The sequence below is a fragment of the Thermomyces dupontii genome (assembly GCF_041956625.1).
Source record: "Thermomyces dupontii strain NRRL 2155 unplaced genomic scaffold VTN31scaffold_9, whole genome shotgun sequence".
Taxonomy (NCBI): domain Eukaryota; kingdom Fungi; phylum Ascomycota; class Eurotiomycetes; order Eurotiales; family Trichocomaceae; genus Thermomyces; species Thermomyces dupontii.
This window is the reverse complement of record NW_027192315.1, coordinates 563719-580048: the sequence shown is the minus strand read 5'-3', so window position 1 is coordinate 580048 and position 16330 is coordinate 563719. Positions and strand designations below refer to the sequence as shown.

At 55.3% G+C, this 16330-nt stretch overlaps 6 protein-coding genes across 6 annotated transcripts; 4 read left to right on the top strand and 2 right to left on the bottom strand.

The window, feature by feature from the left end:
- Positions 1 to 27: 27 nt before the first annotated feature.
- Positions 28 to 402, top strand: VTN31DRAFT_7411 (uncharacterized protein; the record flags this gene model as incomplete). Its single annotated transcript, XM_069408130.1, has 2 exons — positions 28 to 323; positions 372 to 402. 2 exons carry the CDS (start codon positions 28 to 30, stop codon positions 400 to 402), a joined length of 327 nt encoding a protein of 108 aa, XP_069257909.1.
- Positions 403 to 2019: 1617 nt separating this feature from the next.
- On the top strand, positions 2020 to 3882 carry VTN31DRAFT_7410 (uncharacterized protein; the record flags this gene model as incomplete). Its single annotated transcript, XM_069408129.1, has 3 exons — positions 2020 to 2248; positions 2322 to 2443; positions 2500 to 3882. The coding sequence occupies 3 exons, from the start codon at positions 2020 to 2022 to the stop codon at positions 3880 to 3882; spliced, it is 1734 nt and encodes a 577-aa protein (XP_069257908.1).
- Positions 3883 to 4668: 786 nt separating this feature from the next.
- VTN31DRAFT_7409 (uncharacterized protein) lies at positions 4669 to 7651 on the bottom strand (the record flags this gene model as incomplete). The annotated part of the gene is made up of 4 exons (XM_069408127.1): positions 4669 to 7044; positions 7092 to 7160; positions 7211 to 7373; positions 7425 to 7651. 4 exons carry the CDS (start codon positions 7649 to 7651, stop codon positions 4669 to 4671), a joined length of 2835 nt encoding a protein of 944 aa, XP_069257907.1.
- A 580-nt stretch (positions 7652 to 8231) lies between these two features.
- VTN31DRAFT_7408 (uncharacterized protein) lies at positions 8232 to 9272 on the top strand (the record flags this gene model as incomplete). The annotated part of the gene is made up of 1 exon (XM_069408126.1): positions 8232 to 9272. One exon carries the CDS (start codon positions 8232 to 8234, stop codon positions 9270 to 9272), a length of 1041 nt encoding a protein of 346 aa, XP_069257906.1.
- Positions 9273 to 9884: 612 nt separating this feature from the next.
- Positions 9885 to 11520, top strand: VTN31DRAFT_7407 (uncharacterized protein; the record flags this gene model as incomplete). The annotated part of the gene is made up of 6 exons (XM_069408125.1): positions 9885 to 9961; positions 10022 to 10098; positions 10157 to 10196; positions 10250 to 10319; positions 10376 to 10435; positions 10498 to 11520. 6 exons carry the CDS (start codon positions 9885 to 9887, stop codon positions 11518 to 11520), a joined length of 1347 nt encoding a protein of 448 aa, XP_069257905.1.
- A 270-nt stretch (positions 11521 to 11790) lies between these two features.
- VTN31DRAFT_7406 (uncharacterized protein) lies at positions 11791 to 15657 on the bottom strand (the record flags this gene model as incomplete). The annotated part of the gene is made up of 6 exons (XM_069408124.1): positions 11791 to 11961; positions 12016 to 14409; positions 14455 to 14596; positions 14648 to 14771; positions 14821 to 15332; positions 15419 to 15657. The coding sequence occupies 6 exons, from the start codon at positions 15655 to 15657 to the stop codon at positions 11791 to 11793; spliced, it is 3582 nt and encodes a 1193-aa protein (XP_069257904.1).
- Positions 15658 to 16330: the final 673 nt, after the last annotated feature.

The window sequence follows — 16330 nt, the reverse complement described above, 5'->3', positions numbered from 1 at the left end:
CGACGAAGAGGGAGCAAGACTCTTTACATGTTTGGCATTGTGTTTACCTGTTGCTTTGTGGAGTTTTTTCTTCGTTTTTATAGAGTTGAAGTTCACCTGGCACAGAGACCATGCTTCAGCCTGTATAGGGAAGGAACTAATAATGCAGCCACACGTGATACTACTGCCTGCCTTGTTCGGTGCCAGTGCTTTCCTTTTTTGTATCCTGTACATACGTTCTTCTTAGCGGTTTCTTTCCAGTTCATGCAATCGACTCAGTACTACATATTTCGACATCATGGGTGCAAAGAAGCCCAAGGCAGAGAAACTCTCTTCGGAGCACGGTGCGTGTACCATGAGGGCATCGGGAGGTGCAGAGCTGACCTGTGAAGACGCCGCACTGGTGCTGGACTACCTGAGTGAGTCGAGCGAGAGTGAGTTTGGGGCCGTGTAGATCTAATGAGGGATATAATGACAGGAAAGGAGAAGTAGGTCATTATCAAGCTTGGAATAAGGAGAAGGAATCTGATCTAGCTGTAATACATGTAGTCGTCCATACTCGGTCAGCAGCATTCTCAGAGACAAACCGGATCTGTGCTTATCAGTTTGCTTCAGGCAATCGACATCTCTACCAATCTGCACAATAAAGTGACCAAAAGTGAGAAGATTGAACAACTTGATACTACTCACTAACCTGCTCTGCAGCATCGGCCGCAAAGATCCTCAAAGAACTGCAGGATCGAAAGCAGATTGAAGCTCGCGTTTCAGGTTTGTATCTCCGCAAGCAATGCAGATTGATTGATTGACGGCCGAGGACAACAGGAAAACAAGTCGTCTACCATGCGCTTCAAGAGGCGGTCGAAGACGACTCGCCAGAAGCCGCGGCCGCCAAGGACCATGCCATGCGGGAGTTGGAAAACGAGCTCTCTCAACTGAAAGTTCGAGAGAAAGAGCTCCGCCAGCGCCTTGCAGATCTCTCCGCGATCGTCCCAATCGATGAGCTCCGGGAGCAGGTCGCGCAGCTGGAGCAGGAACGGCAGGCGTCGGCCGAGCGTTTGGCGATGCTCCAGGCAGAGGGCATCATGCTCACCTCCATGGAAGAGATCGAACAGGTGGAACAGGAATGGCGGCTCTGGACTCGGCGTCTCCAAACGCGCATCCAGATCTCGCGCGAGCTCTGGGCCAGATGTACAGAGGTGCTGCCAGAGGATACCACTGCCGAGGACCTCAAGGCAAGTTCCATGTTCAACTGTCTGCCCGAGCTACGGAATTTAACTTAATCGGGGCTGTGCAGGATGATTTGGGTCTTGAGGGGGAGCTCTAGAAATCATCTGAGCAAGCCACATGTTCAAGGCAACTATATCTGACGTCTCTTATCGTTCGCTGCGATTCGATTAGCCATGGTCAGATGAACATCAGATTCTTAATCTACCTGAAGCCTCGCATTTCGAAGTCCATATTTCCCCTCGCCTTCATGGTTAGTACGCTTTTCCTGTGAGTTTTGAGATTCCCTTCTAGCGTACGGAGTATGTCTTGTAGTATACCTATTCTAGATTGCTGCATTCATACCATGGGACATGGATAACGTATTTCGGCCTAGGCAGTGACATCCTTTTCTGGATAACGAATATTAGAGTCAACTTACCCCTGGAATGATTGAATCAACACAGACAACAGCCATGACGCAGTGCAGTGCACCCTGCAGCCATCATGGTGGGTCTAGGGACAGAAGGCGGTCAGGGCTGAACAACCGGCACAACGGCACTGTGGAACAGCTGTTCAACCAGCAAAATACTCTCTTGCTTGCTTCCGTTCCGCTGGCCATTCCCTTCTTATCTTCTCTTGCCGGTCACATCTTGACAGGAGACTGTTTTCTCAGCTACCAAACGGTGATTGTCTTGTACAGGCTGATCCCTCTTCGTCTATAGATACTTACCCTAGGGTGGCCGAGCCAGCCCAAGTACCCCTCCATCCTTATCCTCGGTCCCTGTACATGCAATGAATCACCTCTGATACCATAACTTCGCTGGCAGAGATTCAATGCCGTCACCTCCGGTGATGCAGCCCATGTCACAGCATTCATATCCCATCACAGCCTCGCAAGCCCCTCCGCCGAACAGCCACCACCTGGCAAATGCGGGTCGGCCGCGAGCGGACCGTGTACCCAGCAACGACATGAGAACCCGCGGCGGTCATCTTCCTCCCAATGGGCATGGGAGGAACATGTCTTTTGAAATGGCCCGGAGCCCTCCCAATCCTGGTCCAAAGAGTGCGTGCGGTGGCATTTCTCTCTCATCTTCTACTAGTTCCCGTATGGATTGACCCGCAGCTCTCTCTCACAGACACCAAGCATGTCCCCTGCAAGTTCTTCCGACAAGGCGCCTGCCAGGCTGGCCTTGCCTGTCCGTTCCTCCATACCACCGATGCCGCGGCGGATTCGGCTCCGTGCAAATACTTTCAAAAGGTTTGGGTTTCGGTTCGGGCAGATTTGACGGGTGGTTTGCTGAGTTGAACGGCTAGGGAAACTGCAAATTCGGTGCGAAATGTGCACTCGCGCATATTCTTCGCGACGGACGCCGAGTGAACCGGCCGAACTTTGGCATGGGAGGCGGAGGACCCTTGAATCTGGGCGGACGAGTCAACCCGCAGGCCACCTACCACCCACAGGATTCCGCACTTACCAACTCGGTGTTATCGCAGCAGCGAATGAATGGCCAGCCGTACCAATACCCCTACCCCCAACCCCAGGATGACCTGACAGCCATTCGCGAGCAGCAACCACAGCCGCAGCCACAGTCGGAAGGAATACCGTCGATCGAGGCAGGGTTCGTATCGGATACCGGGTCCAAGTACGGCTCGCCCGCGGAAGAGAGCCGGTTACCGACGTCGCCGCCGGTGCTGACGCTGCGGGACGTGCCTTTGCCGTCGTCGTTTGACAGCCAGGGCATCTCGCACGCTGCGCGGTATGGTCCGGTTGCGGCATCGGTGCCGTCCAGGTTTGGGATGATGGACGTGGCGTCACCCCCGTCGTCGTCGTCGCGGGCGCCGACGGAAGCGGTTCGCCAGCTACGCGACACGGCGTTCGGCTCGGACCTTCGAAAGCCGTTGGGTTCGTTGGGTTCGTCGAATCCGGGTTCGTCGCCGCCAGCCTTTGAGGATGCCTTTCTGGGCCCGCGGTTCCTGCACTCGCAGCGCATGGCACCGCGGTCCAAATTTCTGTCGGCGAGCGTACCGCGATCATCGGCCCTGGACGACTGGGAGGGGCACTTTACCATGGAGGAGGACCTTCTTCCTGGGAGCCTGCACGATGACGTGTTGACGCCGCAGGAGCGGATGCGGCGGCTGTCACGCACGGAACAGGAGGTCAGCACTAAAGAGCTTCCGAGCCGGGACCTCTCCGGGCTAGGCCTGGGTCTAAGCACGAGCGCAACCAAGGCATCGCCCCTCGGATCGAGCCCGTCGCGGTTCGGCGCCCTGTTCGCCAAGCAGCGCCAGAAGAAAGAGGAGGAATTGTCCAACCACGTGGGATCATCGCCCCTGCGTGAGTCCTCCAGCCCGAGCCTGGCTCCGATTGGCAGCCGACGGCCGGTGCCGGGGACATCAGGCGATGCGTCCCCGTCGGTGCGCACCACCTCCGCGGCGCCATCCATGTCGATGATCTCGCAGGGATTGAGCAACCTCTCGCTGCATCCGGGCTCAGCGCTTGAGAATTCCGTTACATCTGCTGGTGGTACTTCTGCCGCGACTGCTACGGCAGGTACTACTGCCACTGCGTCTACGACTACATCCGGATCGTCCAAGACGGCAGCTCCCTCGCCGTCGCGCATTGATGAGGAACAATCCGAACTGGTCTTTTCCATGGAAGAAGAGGACACGAAAGATGACACGAAACGGGAGGAATGAAACTAATAACAATCCCTTTTCTTTGGGAACATCTTCTTTGAAAAGGAAGAAAAAAAAAAAAAAAGTTCCAGTCGGTGGTTTTCTGTTCCTTTCTATGGGGTTTGCGTGTTTCTTCTGTCGACCTGGAAAAGTCATCCATCCATCCATACATATATTGTAGTCTTTTTTCTTTCTTATTTTCTTACCTGGAGCCCGGAGTGTGAGGTTTGTTCGAGTACACTGCATCCATCCATCCTTCCTCATTACCTCCTGCTTTGCGGTTATGGTCCCTCTCATAACGTTTTTCATGCTCATGGTTGATGTCTCCATGATGGAATGATTCGGTTCATGTTGAGCGTTGTGTGTGCCGTGTTGCGTTCGTGTATACAAGAGTACAGTATCAAAGAAAAAGTACATGTGTGAGTACAAAGTTACCGGTCTGAATGGATTTGTTCGGGTGACTGTGATCACGTTCAGTGGGAATGATAATCTTACTATCCATAATGAATAACTACAGAGTGAAAGGGCGTAACAGACTAGCAGTAGGAGTTGTAGGACTGAACCAGTGTATTCCAATCTTTCTTGCCTGGTATACCTGTGTACAGAAGAAGACTCCAAGCCTCAATCAAAGCCATCAATATCCATCCATCATAATACAAAGAGTTACGACTGACTGAATCCAATCTTTAATAAACTCCAGCCCAGAAACAAAAGGCAAACTTCAACCTTCAACTCCATCCCAGAAAAAAAAAGAATCCTCCCAACCCAGCCTCGAAAAAAAAAACACCCAGAAAATCAGAAAGGAAATCACCTCGAAGACGAAACCAATGCAGCAACCCTCCTCCTCTTCCGCTCATCCTCCTCAATGCCCCTCGCGCGCTTCTCCGCATCGAGCCGCTGCATCTCTTCCGCACCTTCGCTACCGTACAGAGTCTTGTACAGCGCGCTGGTATCGGACAGGATCTGCTCGGTGAGTTTAGCGAGGGCGGTGGTGACTTCTTCCTCGGAAGGGCGAATTATGCGTGGACGTTTTGCGTCGGGTTCTTGTTCTTTGCCTGGTGATGGGCGTTTGCTGTTGTTGTTGTTGTTGGCCGCTGCACGCCGTGCCTTTTCTCGTTCCTCCCGTGCAGCGAGGTATTTCAACGAATGTCCCAGATTTGCGCCCTTGCCGGACACGATATCCAGCGGTGGGGTGGAGAAGAATAGGACGCGACCCTGGTCGTCCTGATGGAATTGCGCACGGATCGACGCCGGGATCGCCGCGTTGGCGGTGTCGCTGAGGTGGAACACCTCGATCGGTCGCGGGGCGTTGGGATTGTATGGCGCTGGTGCGGGGGGCGTTGTCGCGGGGATGGGTGCGGGCGGTGCTGCCGGTGGTTGTTGCGGAGGAAGGGGCGCCGGCTGATAGCGATTTGCAGGATTGGTGTTGTATCCCGTGTATGCTGCCGGCGCTGGCGCGGCGGGAGTGGTCGGCGGCGGGTGATGATGAGGAGCTGCAGGAGGAGGGGGAGTTGGCGTGTATTGCTGTGGTGGTACCATCCCTGCTGGTCGGTATTGTGGTTGTGGTTGAGGTTGTGGCTGTGGCGGCTGTTGTGGTGCTTGGGCGGGGGATGCTGCTGGTGTGAAGTTCGCTGGGCGTGATTGTAGAGGAGGAGGAGGAGGTTGCTGCTGGTATGCCGGCGATGGTACTGGCTGCGGCTGGTAGGTTGCCTGGGAGGGAACCACTGGCGGAGTTGGTACAGAGCCCGTCGTGCTTACAGCTGAAGGTGGCCGCGTCTGTGCCGGCATGGCCTGACTGCTGCCGGGCCGTGTCGCCGGCTGCGTCGTCGGCGTTGGGGTGGGGACTGTTGCTGCTGGCACCGGCTGCTGCTGCTGCTGGGAGACTGGTTGCGCCGGCGGCGGTGGAGGAGGTGAAGGTGTTGGCTCTGGTGGCGGCGATTCATTCTCATCGCGCGGCCGACAGTGCACCGCACCGACCAGCGGCGGCGCCTTCTGCGCCCCCCATGTTGGCTTTGGCAGTTCGTCTGTCTCCTTGGCGTCCGGCTTGAGCAGGTGCTTGATCGGGCTCGGAACTTTCTTGATCTTCCGCGGCACGTCAAACAGGTCCATCTCGTAGTCCTTGTCTCGCACCTCATCTGGCAGACAGCTGGCCCACGTCTTGATCTTGTTCAGCTTGTGCTTCTCCTCGTTGTACCGCGCCTCGCACACGTAGACTTCCTTGTCTGGCGGGAACCCGCGTGGCCGGCCACGGCTGTATCGTGTAAAGAACATGACGAAGCACCGGTCAACAATCTCCTCGACCCGGTGGTCGCGGTACTGGCCCGTCTTCACCACCTCGTTCGGATAGAAACGCTTCTCGTAGTGGTGCACAGTCTGCTCCGGCCGATAATACCAGCACGCATTGATCCACTTGTCGCCCTCGGCATCCTGCCAGGTGCGGTAGATCTGCGCCACTATCGGCTTCGTGACGTCGTTGGGGTTCTGGATGTGCACCCAGTCCCCGACCTTCCAGACCTCGCCGTTGTAGTGGATCCCGTCGGGAAGCGGGATCCGGCCGTCCTCCATCATGTAGTCGCTGTCGGGCTTCTTTTTCTCTTGCTCGGCCAGCTTGTGTGCTTCTCTTTGCAGGTCCACGGCGTCCTTGTACAGCTGGCTGTCGGGCTGATTATACGTCTTGGCGTTCTCGAACATCAAGTCCAGATCCCGCATGAAGTGATCCACCGATGTGTACTTTTTCCGCTTCGCCTTCCGCTTGATCATGTCGATCGCCATCGGCTCCTTGATCTCCACATAGTAGTCAGGGTACATCGTCTTGTCCGGCAGCCGCTCGAAGTGGCGGATCTTCAGCTGACCACTCTTGTCTTTGAATTTACGGATTCCCTTGAGAATGGCCTTGATTCTCGCCTCCATCGGCGTGTCCACACGCGGCGGTCGTCCTCGCTTCTTGCGCACAGGCTCATTCTGCTCCTTTTTGGACTTGCGGCTGCGTCTGCGACGACGGCCACCATCGTCCGAGTCGTCACCGTCCTCGTCGTCCTCATCATCCTCTTCATCGTCCTCCTCTTCCTCCTCCGCCGGCAGGGGATCCGGCTCCGGGATTTCTCCCAGGTCAGGGAACTCGGCTGTCTCGGCTGAAATGAGACCCTGGTCGACGAGTTTCTTGAATTCTGAGATAAACACCTCCTGGATGGATGTTAGATTCGTCCCGACTGCTGTTAAGTCCGACATACCTTGATCACAAGCGCGTCCCTATATGCCAACGACTCGGGCCTGTTGTAGGTTTGCGCATTGTGAGGAATCTACAACGTCAGTACTGCCCCAGGTTTGAACGTGTTCCAGGTGTTCCTACCAAAGCACAATCGCGGACAAACTCGGAAAAGTGCTTGTACTCCCGTTTATTGATTTTTTGTTTGAGGATACTCAGAGCCATAGGCTCTTTGATCACTTCATAGTAATCAGGAACGTTGCGCTTGTTGACGCTGCGCTGAAACAGCTTCGACGGGTCATGGCCACTGCGCTACGTTAGTCCGCGGCTCCATCAAGAGAACTTTTGGGGAACGTACTCTTCTTCGCGGTACTCGTAGATCGCCAAGACGAGATCCATCATGGCCCGCCATTGCTCCTCCGTGATCTGGCTCTCCTGCGACTCCTCGCCGCCATCTTCCGCCGGCTTTGCGATCGCGCTCTCTTCGGCGGGCTTAGCAGCGTCGCCGCCCTCAATCGACTGGACGGGCTCGTCCGCAGTAATTTTCTGGGTGGACTCGGACGACTCTTCGTTCTGGTTCGCCATGATGGGCAGCGGATTTCTCTGCGCGAGTCCAGACTTCTCCCAGAACAAATCGCGATGAGCCTGTCGACTTTGACGCGACAGGGATGAGCGCCACACACTAACTGCATTAAGAATTTGTGGCTGTGCGTACTGTGGCGGTGCTCCCTGATTTGTCCTCCCGCTCAGAGCTTCGAAGATGGATCATGGATGCAACTTGCAAGGCGGGCGACCGGTCACATTGCTCTACATTCAGTCAGACGGAGTGCTGCAAAAGACAAACAATTCCCGACGATCTATGCCATGTAGATATCGGCTTGGCTAGTCGCTGCAGTATGGCCTTGGTGGACATAGTAGGGATCTGACCATCGCAGACGTCACATTGAACTTCAGTTTTTTTCTTCTGAGCTTGACATTCAATCTCGTCTTGATTCAAAGCGGAACGAGTACAAATACACAGCTGATTAGATATAGCGACAACGAGACTGCAACGGTGACCCCCGCGCGAGACAACCTTAGTGGGCCGACGCTATCCCCGCCCAAAAGCATCAGATTCACACGATTTGAACTCTAGGCCTGCAGATACAACTTCATGCCTTAGAAAATGCGAGTCCGAGTTCGCGGCCCGAATGGGCAGTCCACCATCACCGTTGAGGAACAGACAACGGTCGGGGAGTTCCAACGCATCATCGGCGAGCAAACCGGGCTCGGCGCGTTCGACATCAAATATGGCTTCCCCCAACTCAAGCCGCTGCCGTTGGATCAATACTCCCCGTCGCAAACAATACGTGAGCTGGGAGTGAACCTAAACGGCGAGCAGCTCATTGTGACCGGTCGGGAACGGCCGCAGACTGAAAGCACGCCGACGCCGACGAACCTAATCCCCGTGAACGAATCTATCGCGGCACGCCCGCCGCAGAATCCAAACCCGTCCCCGTCCAAACCGCTGTCCGCCGATCGCAGAGCCCCCGCCGCCGCAACCGTGGAGAGCGATCCGCCCGAGGTGCCGGTGCCTGAGCATGGCGCCACCATGGTCCTGCGCGTTATGCCGGACGACAACTCATGTCTGTTCCGGGCAGTGGGCAGCGCAGTAATCGGCGGACTGGATACCGTGACAGAGCTGCGGTCAATCATCGCACAGACGATCCAGGCAAATCCCGACGAGTACCCCGCGGTGCTGTTGGAGCGGGCTCCGGACGACTACTGCCGCTGGATCCAGTCCGAGAACGCGTGGGGCGGCGCGATCGAGCTCAGCATCCTGAGCAAGCATTTTGATGTCGAGATCTGCTCCATCGATGTGCAGACGCTGCGCGTCGACCGCTACAACATGGACCGGCCGACGCGCTGCATTGTCGTCTACTCTGGCATTCACTATGACACCATCGCTTTGTCACCGTCCGACCCTCCACATACCCACGCCTACGCTCCGCCCGAGTTCGACACCAAGATCTTCGACGCTGCGGACCCGGTCATCCTGGACAAGGCGCTCGAGCTCTGCCGCATCCTGCAGCAGCGGCACTACTACACCGACACGGCCGGGTTCCGCATCCGCTGCAACACCTGCGGCGGCATGTTTGTGGGCGAAAAAGGCGCAACAAAACATGCCCGGGAGACGGGCCACTACGATTTTGGCGAAGCCGCTTGATGTTGGTTAGTCGCTGTGTACATAGAGTCATAGACGCTCGGATCCTGGATCGCTGAACGACAGTCCAGTGCCAGGAATTAGCAACGTGCTGCGCCGATTGGTCGGGATCTCGCTGTCAGATAAGAACGTTCAGCCTATGGACCCCAGCAGCAATTTGTCTCCTCGTCCGGTGTGTATTTATGTAGATCGTTCGACTGGTGTCAACTGTCAAGGTTCGAGTTTCTTCCCTCTCGGCGTTTGGCTTACTTCGTGTTGTGTCCACTTCGTCTCCATCCAACTCCATCAGTGACGTAGCCTCAAAGCACCGCCAGGATTACGTAATCCACGTCACCGCCGAGTCGTCACGACGGACGATCACCGGAGGATCCTCGTGGAGCGGTGACGCAGAGTTTTCCGGCGTTTTCGCTGTGTTGAGTGCCTTCTTCTTGCTCGGGACAGTTGATCTGTCGGTACGTTGCGCCGGGTTTTTCGTTGTGCGTGACCCGCGGCTGGGATTCGTTGCTGACGCGCTGTTGGAATGCACACCGATAAGAGGATAAAGGGCTCGGATTGCTTTGCGGTGCGGTTTTTATAGAGTATTGTGGTGTTGAATTGAGCGAGAATTCAAGAAAGATGAGTTCTGCCGCCATCTCGGAGAAAAACCCGGACGAATCGTCCAAGTTGAAGACGTTTCTGTCCATTCTGCGCAAGTGAGTCCCCGCCGCAGGTAGGATTCGCAGTGTCAGATACTGATCTTTGGTAAACAATAGGTTCATTGGCGTGCCTGATATCGCCTCGGTTCGCTTCTCGCTGCCGGCTCAGCTTCTCGAACCGACTCCCAATCTAGGTACGTGGTTGTGGGCCGTTCCATCATAATGCTTGCTAGGTTGGCACTGACCGGGCAGATTACTGGAATTATCTGGATAGACCTGAGACGTTTGCAAGGTTGGAACGGTAGCCGAGGGAGGTCGAAAGACTCCTGCTGACACGGTGACCAGTATCGGCGCCTCCGATGATGAGCTGGGGCGAATGCTCGAAGTGTTGCGGTTTTGGTTTACCAAGGACTTGGTATGCTTGTGCTACGTTCCTGTATATTTCCATTTGGGCTAACCAAAGTATCCTAGAAACATATCAAGGGGAAGCCCTGCAAGCCGTACAACTCGACATTGGGAGAGTTCTTCCGGGTGCGTTATGCATATATATGCTGCGTTATGGAGGGGTTCACTGACGGGTTACTCTCAAACAGTCTTATTGGGAGGTCGAACAGACCGAACCCCCCATATATCCATCCGGCAAGGAACCGCCCAACGGTGCAACGACAACAACCGTGGCAAACGGCCAAGAAGACGGCCCGATCCGGGTGTGCTACCTGACGGAGCAAACGTCGCACCACCCACCCGTGTCGGCGTTCTACATCGACTGCCCGGCACGCGGGGTGTCCGCAAGAGGATTTGATCAGATCAGTGCCCGGTTCACAGGGACGAGCGTGCGGGTCGCACCCGGGGAGCACAACCTGGGCATTTTCGTGACGCTGCACCGACGCGACAACGAAGAATATCACCTCGAGCACCCGGCGGCGCACGTGGGCGGGTTCCTGCGCGGCTCGCTGTCCATCTCAGTGTCAGACACGTGTGCGATCCGCTGCGCACGCACGCGGCTCAAGGTCCTGCTGCAGTACCACGAGGACGGCTGGATGGGCCGCGGGCCCCGCAACCGCGTCGAGGGCATCATCTTCCGCTACGACCCGGCAAACGACACCCGGACAAAGATCAAGGATGTGCCGAAGTCGGACATCCTCGCCCGCATCCACGGTTCCTGGCATGGGCAAATCTTCTACTCCCTCACCTCCGCCGCATCGTCTTCGGCCTCTTCCATCAAAACCACCTCTACTACCTCCGAAAGTAACAACAACGAAGAGAAAACCCACCTCCTCATCGACGTCGCCCCCCTCAACCCCATCCCCAAAAAAGTGCCCCCGGATTCTGCACAACTCCCCAATGAATCCCGCCGGTTCTGGGCCAAAGTCACCGACGCCATCCTTTCCAAGCAGTACGCCGAGGCCACGCGCTACAAGCACGAGATTGAGGAGCGCCAGCGGCAAAAAGCTGCCGCCCGCAAGGAACGTGGCGAAGAATGGCACCCTCGATTCTTCACCTCCGTCGTCACAGAGGATGGTAAGCCGGAACTGACCGAGGATGGGAAAAAGGCACTTCAGGGGTTGCAGACGGGGGATTATGCGTTGGAGGAGAGCAAGGTCTTGGGGGCGTAGCCTCTTTTTTCTCTCCTTTATCTCCGATGATTTGATACGATTACAGGGTTAGGGGTAATGATGTGTCATGGGGCTGTGTTTGTATAGGTTATGTCCTAATTACTTGGAGGTGCCTGGCGTTGTATGCTTGTTTGCTTGCTCGTTTGGTGACGCTGCCCATGTATAGAACGTATTCGATTCCCAAAATACCAGAGAAGATATCAAACAGCCAGCCCATAGTCCAACCCGAACCAACCAAGCCAAACCAATGCAAAGAGAAACAGAACACGATCATGCATTCGTAGACACAACCCGGAATCCATTACTGACCATCTTGGTAATCTCCTCGTTCTTGTGCGGGAGCAACGACAGCGCATACGCAACGTCGTTCCATTGCCGCTCCGTCTCGCACCGGGCCAGACGCGCGGCCAATTTCTCTGCTAGCTGTCTTGCGTGTTTCTCCTGCAGCTCATTGTCAGAACTGATAATGGAAAGGAACGGGGAAAGGGTGCTCACCTTCTCGACAAACCCCGCAAGGAACTTGATGATGCGCCGCAGCGCGCCCTCATCCATGTTCGGCTCCGCGCTCAGGGTGCTGAAAATGTCCACAAAGTGATTGTACACTGCGTTGTCTTTGGTCGCGAGCTCGGTGAAGAACATGCGAGCCAGGTCCGCAATCTTCTTGTCCTCATCCTCCAGGCACTTGGCCATCTCGCCCAGCTGACCTTTGACTTTGACCTGGCCCGCGAGGATCAGGAACGTCAGCGTCATCAGGCATGTCCGCTTGACTGTGGGCTCGCTGTCGTTGAGCCGCCGGTACAGGAAATCCGTGTTCTCATCGATCAGGTGGTTGAAGCACACGGCCATATCGCCCAGTGCGATAACCGCATTGCTCCTCACGATCGGGTCCTCCGACTTCTCCATGATCGTGATCAGCAGCGGCAGGTGCTTCTCACAGTACTCCGCCGACACGCACATCAGCTTCGCCATGCAGATCGTTGCCGCCGCCTGCAAGTTACGGTCCGGATACAGGTTGTTGTTGGCGCAGATCTCCGCCACCAGTGGCCCGAAATTTGTCAGCAGCGAGTTCTCTCCGTACAGCAGCTCCCGCTCCCGAATGTGTGCCATGGCCTCCGTGAAGTCGTCCTCTGTGGTGCCACCGATCAGGTCCAGCTCGTTGTCCTCGGCCCTGTTGCCGCCCTCCTCCTTGTCTGTGTTGGCCGCCTTGTTCTTCTCCAGCTCGGCCTTGCGACGCTTAAAGTCCTGCTCGCACAACTCCAGGTGAACAATCTGCTTGATGGCGATGTGGCCCACAATGAACAGCAGCTGCGAGAGCCCAGTGGTCGTCGTCTTAATCGATGGTCCAGACCGCTCGCTGGACGCAGTGCCCGGTCGTGACTGTCCATCAATTTCCATGGCAGACTGAAACTGGCTGGGGGTGGGCTTCCGCAAGCTCGGCTGGAAGACGGCGCGCGTCTTCCGGCGAAGAATATCCGAACACAACACATCCGGATGCCGTGAAAGCGCGTAAATTGCCCCAATAGCTTGCTCCGCCACACCGTACCACTCCTTGCTGTCTGTCTCAATCTCGACCATCGAAGCCATCTTGACCAGGACGGCGTGGTCGTTCGACAGCTTCGTGATCCCGCTATCCTTGTTCTTGGCCTGCCGCCCGGGGGCCATTCTTCGGAGCGCGATACAAGTGTATTTCGCCAGCACCAGGTCGGACCGCCCCCGAGCGCCCAGGCCGATGCGAAGCATGAGCTCAATCTCCCGTACCACAATCTCCGGGTCCGCCAACGCCAGCATGCCGAGCACGATGATCGCACCGCGCCGCTGCGTCTTTGAGATCTCTTTCTGGACGCCATATACCTGCCACAACTTCGCAATGACCGCATCCGAGATATGCCCGGCTTTCATCATCATACAGAGAAGCTGCTCAAGCGACGTCAATTCGGCGGGAGACGACCCAAAAGTCAGACTGATCATGTTGCGAGCAATGTAATTGGCGGCGTCATTCGCACTAAAGGAATCTGGCGCCTCAAAGAACAACCCCTTGTAGCAGTCGATCAAATGGGTCTGGACACCCTTGCCTTCGTCACTGTTGCCCTTGGTCCAGATCAGACGGAGCATGCGCCTGATCCCTGTCCGGGCAGTCTCCACCTTGTAGGCGTCGATCACCACGAAAAAGTCCATCGCTTCAATCACTTCACTCTTGTTCCTGGCCGAGAGTAGCTGGCAGACATTCGCCGACGCATTGTGGAGAACCTGAATGAATTTGATGGCTTCCTGGTAATACTTCTTTGTGAGCTGCAAGCGAGACAGCATCTCCGACGTCGCTGCCTCCTCTGCCGCCTTTTCCGCCGCCTTCTGCATTGCAGCGGCCCTTTCCTCTTCAGTCATGCTGTCCTTTGTTGGCGAATCCTCCTGCATCTCCGTGGCATCGTCCACCAACATGCTGTCCACCTGGCTCTCGGCCAGTCCTGTTGCCTCGGGAGGTGGTTGAAGGGCGTTGAGTTCTGCTTCGACGGCTTCCAACCTGGCCGCCCATTCTTTGTACGACAGCTGGCCTCCGTGCATCAGGCTGAATGGGTGGGTGGAGACCAATTTTGCGAGGAGCTTGATTGCATTCCGTCGCACGTGGCTGCTCTTGTCTTCGAGGCTTCTCGCTGCCAGCTCTGCAGCTCTCTGACGCCGTTTGGGGAACTTCTGCTCCAGATCGCACAGTTTCATGTAAACTTGGATGACTCTGCAGCGGCAGAACGGATTTATGTCCAGGAATCGTTCCTCAAGGACGTCGAAGAATGCGTTGATCTGTGATTTGGAGTTCTCGGATCGCTCGTCCTCTTTGCTGAGATCAGCAATCAGGTTGCCGCATATTTCGATAATAGCACAGCGAAGAGTATACGACTGCACATGTTAGAGCGGTATACTTTTTCCAATGGGTCATCTTACCTCGCTGTCTAGTTGCTTGGCCAAGAGGGTCATTTGCTTGTTGACAATCCGCGGGGCAAATTCCGACAGTTTCACGATGAATGTTGACACTGACTTGGGGCCCTTGGTATCATTTGAATTGAACTCCTTGTTCGCGAGTTCCCTACAAGGTTCTTAGTATCATCTTATCACCCAAGACGCGGCTGATTCGAACCTCAGGATCTCCTCCGCCAATTGACTGTAGTCATATTGCTCAGCGAGGATGTGCAGAAATTCGGCCATCGGCTCCGAGAGATGCTCAAAATAGGTCAGGCCTTGAACAATCGATGTTTGAGCGCCTGAACTCGGTTAGCCATTGTCGCCGGATGACGGACGTTGGTGACACACCAAATGCATGCCCATGGTGCTTTACCGCGATGCACAGAACCTTGAAGGCGTGCATGCGAATAGCCAGGTTCTTAACTCGCAACTCGTTCTCAAGAAGAAGATAGACCGAGCGGGTGAACAAATTTACAAACGCATCCCGGTCGGAAGTCGTCAGGAAGATTTTCCCTAGTTTCAGTTTGAGCACCTTGCACATGCACTCCAAAGCAATCTGGATCTGGGCCGTCCAGTCCCAATTTCCGTCCTTGTTTCCTGATCGAGATTTGCCAGACTTGCCAGTGCGGCGCACCGGAGCCGCTGTTTCTTGTTGCTTCTCTGCCGCTTTATTCTCGACGGCGGACAACGCCCATTGAAGAAGAAAACCGTACATCTCCAGCAGTTGCTTATGTTGTTGAACCGCCTCATGCTCGTCCCCTTCGATATCGCTATGGACTACGTCCGCATGCACTGCCAGTCCCGACACGATGAGATCCAAAACCTTGCTTAGGGTCTTCGAAGGCAGAACGGTAGCGCATCTAGAAGGTAATCGCAACTCAGTTCTCTGTCCATCTCATGCGGGTACCAAACCGAACGGGGAGTAGGGGCCACGGGTGATGCGTACTTGAGAAGCAGCTGTAGCGAATCAAAGAATGATGAGCGCATCAGCGCCTCCGGGTTCTCCGCAATGCCATCGACGATCGGGTTGACGACGGCGTCCACCGTGGCCGCGGTGATGGATTCGGGGTCATGTTCAAGGTCCAGAAGATCGGGATCGGCATCGGGAGTCGGCACGGTGCTAGGGTCGCTCAAGTAGTACTTGAGCGACTCATTGAGACTAAACTCTACCCTGTTGTCCTCCATGGCGGGCGTTTGTTGAAAGTCGTGCGCGCCTCGGAAGGACAGTTGTTGCGGAGGGCGGAAAAGCGGGCGGGCTTTGTTATGGGCGGAATTAAAGTGGGTGTTGTGATTTTTCCTGATTGGGCAGAATGTTCCGCTAACCGGATATGGTATAGTGCCATATCATACACGCGACGCGAAATTTTGTGTCAACACAAGGTTGTCAACTGTCAACTCTCAATGGTCAGGCATGAGGATTTGAGAGCCATGATAGAGAACGAATATTACTTCGCTTGCAGGGGCTAAGGCCTTCGAGAATTACTGAAGAGACAGCTCTGTACTCCGTACCTCTTTTTAAGGGGAGTACAGCTAGAGAAGAAACTTTTCGATTGAGACGCGTCAAATCAAGAGGAACAACAAGTCTAGAAACACCAAATCGTAAATCTAGGATCACGACTGATCTTGTCAGAATCTGCAAGGGTCATTTCCTTCATCGAAGAGTCCCGACTATACATAGAATGTTCGGCCAAGCCATCCACAATTCCGGGTAGTCTGGGGTCGGAGAATCTTGAACTCCACCAGCAAGACCTTCGAAGCCTGTTATTCTCTCTAACAATCACACCCTGAACGATTACATCCGTGTCAATAACGTCGTCAATTCCGCGTCACTCTTTTCACTGAAGCCCCAAACGTGCCG